At 30.4% G+C, this 7,883-nt stretch overlaps 1 protein-coding gene across 1 annotated transcript; it reads right to left on the reverse strand.

Annotated features, from left to right (window-relative positions):
- Nucleotides 1-3,406: 3,406 nt before the first annotated feature.
- Nucleotides 3,407-4,042, reverse strand: LOC113769363 (probable calcium-binding protein CML45). Its single transcript, XM_027313819.1, has one exon. The coding sequence runs from the start codon at nucleotides 4,040-4,042 to the stop codon at nucleotides 3,407-3,409; it is 636 nt and encodes a 211-aa protein (XP_027169620.1).
- Between the last annotated feature and the right edge of the window lie 3,841 nt (nucleotides 4,043-7,883).

Below are 7,883 nucleotides of genomic sequence, written 5' to 3' on the forward strand. Positions count from 1 at the left end.
GACAAAGATTTCATCCACGCTCAATTTCCTCAGTTTCAGTCTTGAGGACAAGACTCTTCAAAAGGGGAAGGCAATGTCAGAATTCAATATGTAACGCTGTCATTTCATACAAATGTCCAAATAGAGCCAGTAGAATGAATGAATAAGTAGGATGACGTCATAGCTAGGCTAACAGATTCGGAGAGTTAGTTCAGTCGGTTATTTTTGCCTATATGTACTAATGTGATTGCTTGAGGAGAGTATCAGAGAATAACATAATTTTGTTTCCCTCCTCTTTCTCTCTCTATTCTCCCTCTCATTCTCTCTCTTCTCCCTCCTCTTTCTCTCTCTATTCTCCCTCTCATTCTCTCTCTTCTTCTCCTCTGACAATTCTTCCCCAAATCCCGAATTCTCCATCTCATCAGTTAGGTTTCTGAGATTGAAGTCAGTAGCCTGACAGGGACAAATAACTAGGCACGACCATGCATTCGTGAGTGGCACCTCACAAACCAGTACTCAAATAAAATGAGACTTCTTCTAATTGAATGTTCAAAAGGATACAAACGTAAAAGTTTAAGAGCTTTTTCCCAAAAAAAAAAGATTAAAAAAGAAAGGAAAACACATCTCCTTCGAAGTCACAGCATTTTAACATGTCTAGGCACGAAATGAAATAAGCATAAATGCAATTTAAAGAAACTATAAACAATTTACCAAAAAGGGAAAAAGAAAGAAAAATATATAAAGAAACAATACACAAACTACCAGAAAAAGAAACTAAAAAAACTAAAAGGTTACAAGTCTTTGGGGCTTTTGCAATTTCCGGTTATAATTATGTATCAGAGAATGTGTATATTAACTCAACAAATATATATATTAAAATAAAAAAAGACAAATATTAAGATAACTGTGTGCAATAAAAGATTTTGATACTCACATAAAAAAAATAGCGTCTGAATATCAATCCCATTTATCCAATTAAAAAAATCAAATTAATCCCTTTAATCTATTACTAGTACTGAAATGTTGAGGCCCCAGTATTCCACAAGTTGATGATTTTCACTAGATGAATTTGCATAACAACCCAATGAATGAAGTAAAGGTGGCAATTTGTCCCAAGTGCAAAAAAATAATAAAGGAAAGGGTACTAAGTAGACTAGCATCGTTGTCAAGATTGTCAATTTGCTCAAGATGCTTTTCATATTGAAGTAATCAGAGAAATGATCGATAAGATACTCCCTCCGTCCCAATTATTTTGTCATATTAAAAAATTCTTTGATTTTCTCAATATGAAAAATATTTTGAGACATTCTAAAATGAAAAGTATGACAGTTTTAATGGAATGAAGTGAATAATACGTAATTTGATTTTATAAGAAGCAAGTTTGATTAAAGAATTATTGAAAATCGTCCAACACACCACTATCCTAATGGCAGGATAAACATGCACTAGAAATAACAGATCTAATCGATCTACAATTTAACATATGCAGTATATTTAAAAATTTTTATATAGATCTAAAAATACAAGAAATTTTCAAATTGTCTTTTATTGGCAAATTGTTGCAGTTCTCTTCTGTGCATACTGCAATCGTCAGATTTGCTAATTAATCCTTTTAAGTTCTAAACTAGAATTTTGCCCGTGCCTTAGCACGGTCTTTTTTTTATTCATTGTGAATTTATACAAATATAAATAATTTAAATATAAAAATTAACAACAATCCTACATGTCCATTCATATTAACTTTAAAAAATTAATGTATTCTAAATGTTAAATTATTTACTAATTTTTAAAACTTTGTTTACATACTTTCACAATAATATGATAGTATACATCAAATAATGTATCCCATATCAAAAACTTGACAGATATTCTTTTTTTATAACTATTTTTTAGATAATTTAAATTTTTATAATGACCACAAATCTAGAACTATATATATTCAAATTTAATTAAGTAGAAAATATCCAGCAATCCATTTTTTTTCAATAAATATTTGGTTTCCAACGATATTGGTAATTCTGTAAGTGTAACAATTATTTCTCTTTTTTACACTAAGTTAATTCAAAATTAAAGGAAGAGATGGTAAATAATTTGAATACTAATCAACGATATGGTGATGAAAGAAAGTAATTTACGAAATATGTAAGATTTTAATAATTGTAATTTGAAAAAGGCATTACTATAGTTCTATATAATAATTTGATAGAAAGCAGATATCATTAAGATAAGATTAGTTATTTTTTAAATTTATTTTAAAATTAGGGATAATTTTATAACATATATATAATATTTAATATGGGTAAAATCCGAATGACCCATGACTCGTTAATTCTTTTTAATTAGGCATGCTACATAGGAGTGAGAAACACTCTAATTAAAATAGTTACTTATATATATATATATGTAAGATTTCAATAATTGTGATTTGAAAAAAAGTTTTACTATAGTTCTATATGTAATAATTTGATAGAAAGCAGAATCATTAAGATTATATTAGTTGTTTGTTAAAGCAATATCATTAAGATAAGATTAGTTATTTTTAAAATTATTTTAAAATTAGAGATAATTTTTAAATATATAATATAATCCAAATAGGATTCAATATGGGTAAAATCCAAGTGATCCATAACCTGTTAATTCTTTTCAATTAAGCCTGCTACGTAGGAGTGAGAAATAACTCTAATTAAAATATATATAGATGAGACTGCTCGAGATAGGCTCAAGATCCAAAAAATTTTCAAATCTGACAATCAAACTTAAAATAAATTCAAAATCTAGCAACCAAAAAAAGGAAAATAAAAATTCTCACTAGAAACCCTTAGGAGAAATAGAAAACTCTCATTAAGAAAATTTAGGCGATATTTTATTAGAAAAAAAAAACAAAATGAAATTTATGCCAGGGAGACTATGGAGGAAGGCCTTTTGAGAAGAGGAGAAGAAGCAGAGGCAAATTAGAGAAAAGTAGAAGCAGAGAGAAGTTGATTTTGGGATTCATTAGTAGCAGGTACTACGTAATTGAAACAAGATGATCTTGAAGTTTTTCTTATTTTTTTTCTATTGATTTCTTATTTTTTTTTTGTATTGATTTTACTAGTATTGGTAGGAAAGCTTTGAATCCCAATCTTTGCTACGTAAAGAGAGCTTAAATACCAACTATTATCGGCATAGAAATTATTTGTTAAATTTTATTTGTTTATATCATCAATACATTTTTTAATTACCTTTTTATCTCACATACATCACATTAAAAAGTACTACAGTACTTTTCACAAAATTATCCTAAATAGTCTACTATCCAGACACTTGGATTGTTCAAAAATGTTACATACATAAATAGATAATAATACTGCAGCAATAGAAGGGTAATTTGTAATTTTTTTATGTTTGGTGCCTTTATAGTGGCAAAATATCTGAAGGATATGGTCACTTAGCAAAAGCTGAGTTCAATAACCTTCACGAATTGTCTCAAATCAATTCGTTTATCTTCATTGTTGCTGAACCCAATAATCATCCTTTGGCATTCCAATTCTGAAAATTCTGTGTAACCTAACGCGCACAAAGTTTTGTCCAAGTCTTCTGCATCTATGTAGCCATCTTTGTTAACATCAAACACGTCAAAAGCTTCCTTCACTTCTTCTAGACTAGGTTCAGTTTCTTCAAACAAAGTTGAAATTTCACCTAAGCCTAATCTTCCTTCAAACTCATTTGCACTTGAGTCCCAAGAAATTCCCAGCTTTTCCATCACTATTTCAATATCTTCCTTGATCAATACCTCGTTTTTGACGTCTTCATTGATGCATGGTTTCAAGAATGAGGCTACACCGGCCTCATCCACATTTCTCCTCTTTCCGGCAAAACTACTCCAGCAGCCCTCAAATGTACTAATGAGGGATTGAGAATATGATTGAAACAAGAAGCGAAAACATAAATACAAATCTTGAAGTCTAGCAATCCAAATGAGGATTTTACATGTCAAAGTGAAAATCGCAATTGATAGTGGATTTTCATCCTTGGTGAGCATTGAGATGAATTCCAGTGTTGAAATTGAGTTGATCGTTTCCATGACAATTTTTTTTTTTTTTGTGGGAGAAATCAGGCCAAAAAAAAATAGAATAATGGAATGGATGTCTTTTATTTGCTTGTGGGATGTTGCGAACGGATAAAAGTTCCAATATTGTTGGGTTTTCTCGAACAGGTGCCATAGAACATCATGAATATATAGAAGTGAAATTACCAAAGTCTTGGTCAAATGGCAATCAAGGAAAGTGCAACGAAAATGTAGCAAAGTTTCCATACAGTATTTGACAATGACCTTCATGTTCTGATGCCTTTGGAGTAACGCGTAAGAGTCGTCAAGGGAACTTCGTGGCACTTAACCTTGCAACGTCAAGCATCCAATCATGGCTCTTAGTCCTTTATTAAAACGGATAATATCAAAAACCTCCCTCGAGATTTCTCTTAATATCACCTAATACCCTTAGATTTTAAAAATATCACTTACCTCCCTTACTTTTATTCTTTGTATACAAAATTTTTAAAAACCCTAAATTTTCCTTCTACTTGCTAAATAAAAATGCTTCTAGATCACTTTGTTTATTTCAATAAAACCATCATATAAAAAATAATTTCTAGTACTATTACCACATCATAATACTATAATCCATAAAAATATATATTTGAAAAATAAAAAAGATATTTACAAAGAAATACAGTTGACTAATTTAACTCTATATGTTCAAAACCAATTTCTGATAAACTTTATCTTTTTTTTTCCAACTTCTTCTCAATTGGTGCCCAAATCTTTAAATTATACTGATCATTATAAAAAATAACTTAAAATAAGCAAATAAATCATACCCCACTCTATCACAGTTATAAAAAGTAAAAGATAACAAAATTCAATTTATTATAATTTACAAATAGAAAATTGTATAGTCATCCAAAAAATGAGTAAGAGAGAATATTGGAGAAAAGGAAAAGAGAAGAAACTGATTTTTGTTTCCTTTTTTAAAAAAAATATTTTAACTTCATTTATTTGAATTATATTTCAAGTGAGGGTTAATATAGTCTTTTTACAATTATTAGGGAAATTAAGTGATGCTTTTGAAACATTAGAGGTGCCAGGTGATATTAGGAGAAATCTCAAGGGAGGTATCTGATATTATCCCTTATTAAAACTTGCACACTTTTATTAGGGGGAAATTAAAACCAATACATAGTCGTTATCGTTTTACCAAGTCTACGCCATATGTTAGCATTAGACAATGTGAAATGACATATCTAATTCCCACAAAGGAGAAGTGACATTCTGTCCATTAAGAATAAGAAAAAGTAAACTTGGACGGTTCCCCTATGTAGGATTGGAGTTACTTTGAAAAGATTTAGCAAGTTCTTTGATTCTTTCCAATGTGCTAAAGCAAAAAAAATCCGAGCAAATGCTGCATCCCAGATGAAATGTGAAAACGAGTGAGAAAAGACCAAGCAAAGGAACAAGATATTAAGTAACATAGCATTCTAGTTGGCTTGACTTCTTGTACGAATTAAGTAGGTCAACCACTAATTTGTAATCTTTTTTTCTGGCCTCTGCTGACAAATTTCTTCGTGGTTATGATAGAAATCCAGCATATTATATTCTGTAAGGGCCTTTCCGCAAAGTGGCAATTGCCAAATACTTACTAACAATTGTTCCAGCATTCTTTTCTTGAATAAATTACGTGGTGAATATGTCATTGCGTAACCCAAATGACGAGAGCTAGAAACCGATATGGCGGCTGTCATAATCTTAAAAACAAAAAAAAAATTGAAATTATGGGAAAGGTCCTACTACATTTATATCCCTTTAAAATGGACTTGTAGCTTGAAATTAGTCTCCTGTTAACGTCTTAGCCGTGGTTGACGGTGGATAGTCCATTGATTTTTAGTTTTTTTTTCCTTGTTTCTATTCCCTTTGTTATTTTGATAAGGGCAAATTATATTTTACCTCTGTGGTTTAGCATTTTTTTACATAACTTCTCTATGGTTTCAAAAGCTATACATAATCCCCTCATGATTTGGATTAAAGTGTCAAAGTGACGGAAATAGTCATTTGTAATGGAACTTCTAAAAATATCGAAATTATCCTTATAAATACATGACACACTAACCTCCTTATGGTTTAATACTTTATCATATAACCCCCTTATAATTTTCAAAATATACACATAATCCCCCTTGGTTAATAAATAATGTTCAACTTTACATAAGGGTATTTTTGACATTTTAGGTGACTCCGTTACAAATGATCATTCCCATTACTTTGACACTTTAATCCAAACCAAAAGGGGATTATATATAGTTTTTGAAACCATAGGGAGCTATGTAAAAAATGCTAAATCACAGGGGGATAAAGTGGAATTTGTCCTTTTGATAACAATGACACCTACTAGGCTACTATATAAGTCCACATCTTTATGAAGCCACGATTTCATAACATTTAACCAAAAGACGCATCAATGCTATAAAGCAAGCATTGATTACTGATTAGCAAAGTAAGCATGAAGTAGAATGAGGCAATTCAAGTAAAATGCTGAAAATTCCTTTCCCATTTATTGGATCTAGAAATAAGAGAATATATTGATAAAGGTATTATAAGACATTTTAGTACTTAAAAAATGACACTGATATAAAACATACTTTTATGTTGCTTCAAAAGTATTTAAAAATTTTCGCGTGCAAATGGCAGTACTATCGGAGCTAATTTTTAAAGATTTCAACTATTTAGTAGTACCACATTTAGGAATAAAGGGTTAATTTCATTTTGTAACCTTTAATTATATTTTGATTCTGATTTTGGTCCCTAAATTCTAAATTAGAATCCTTCAGTCCCTAAACTATGGGCTGATTCTCACTTTAGTCCCTAAATTCTAAATTGAGACTTTGATTCACTAAACTATATACCTTATTCACACTTTAGTCCACAAATTATAAATGGAGACACTTTAGTCCCTAAACTATATTTCAATCCTTACTTTGGTCCCTAAGTTCCTTCTTTCTCTCTGATTTTGGGACTTTTGTTTAACCTTATTTGCTGATCCTTCTCACGTGATTAGTATTTTGCTACTTTGGAAGATTCCACTTACGATTTTACTTAAGTTGGACAAGTTTTGTAGTTTAAGGACCAAAGTGTCTTAAATTACAATTTAAAGAACAAAGTGGAAATCAAAGTATAGATGAAGGATGCAAAATAGAATCAACCGTGGAGAAAATGAATGTTAGAAAATTTAGGGGTGCATTTGTAAGAAATATTTTAAGAATTTTCCAACGCTGAAAGTGGGAGAGAGGGCTGGACCGTGTTTTTATAAATTTTCCAGCCATTTGATGTGCATTTTCTCTAAATTCAATTACTTCTTCTTCTTTTTTTTGTCAACTTTGAAGCCAACGACAAATAGCCTACGAGACGGTGAAAGTGTAAAAATGCTTGTTTGTGCTTCTCTTCCTAGTATCTTCTAATCAAGATGACGCGAGACAGTAAAAACTAATATTCAGAGTGGGAGAGGAAGAAAGAATAGAATAACATTCAAGTACTAAATTTATGAATACTGATTATGAATTCTTAGATCACCATATAAATCTTGATATCAGAATTTGTTTGAACAAATTGGATTTAACATGGTCAATTCCAATGCTAAGACTACATGGTTCTTTTTCTTTTTTATTTATCATTCAGACAAGGATGTAACTTTTTGCTTTGGTTAGGTTAAAACTTCGTTTCCTGGAAAATAAGTTGTACAAGAATCGTTGGCAGAGAAATGCTTGATAGAATTGAAACCTATATGATTAAATCTGAATTGAATTTTGGGCAGGTATAGCAGTAGCTAGTGGTGCAGGTGGCTTCAAATTAGACGGTCATTTTCTTTTTTTTTAGA

This window comes from Coffea eugenioides, chromosome 4 (genome assembly GCF_003713205.1).
Source record: "Coffea eugenioides isolate CCC68of chromosome 4, Ceug_1.0, whole genome shotgun sequence".
Lineage (NCBI taxonomy): Eukaryota > Viridiplantae > Streptophyta > Magnoliopsida > Gentianales > Rubiaceae > Coffea > Coffea eugenioides.

Bases quoted from the DNA above. Each gene is read 5' to 3' on its own strand.
- LOC113769363 (XM_027313819.1), bottom strand. From the start codon at position 4,042: ATGGAAACGATCAACTCAATTTCAACACTGGAATTCATCTCAATGCTC.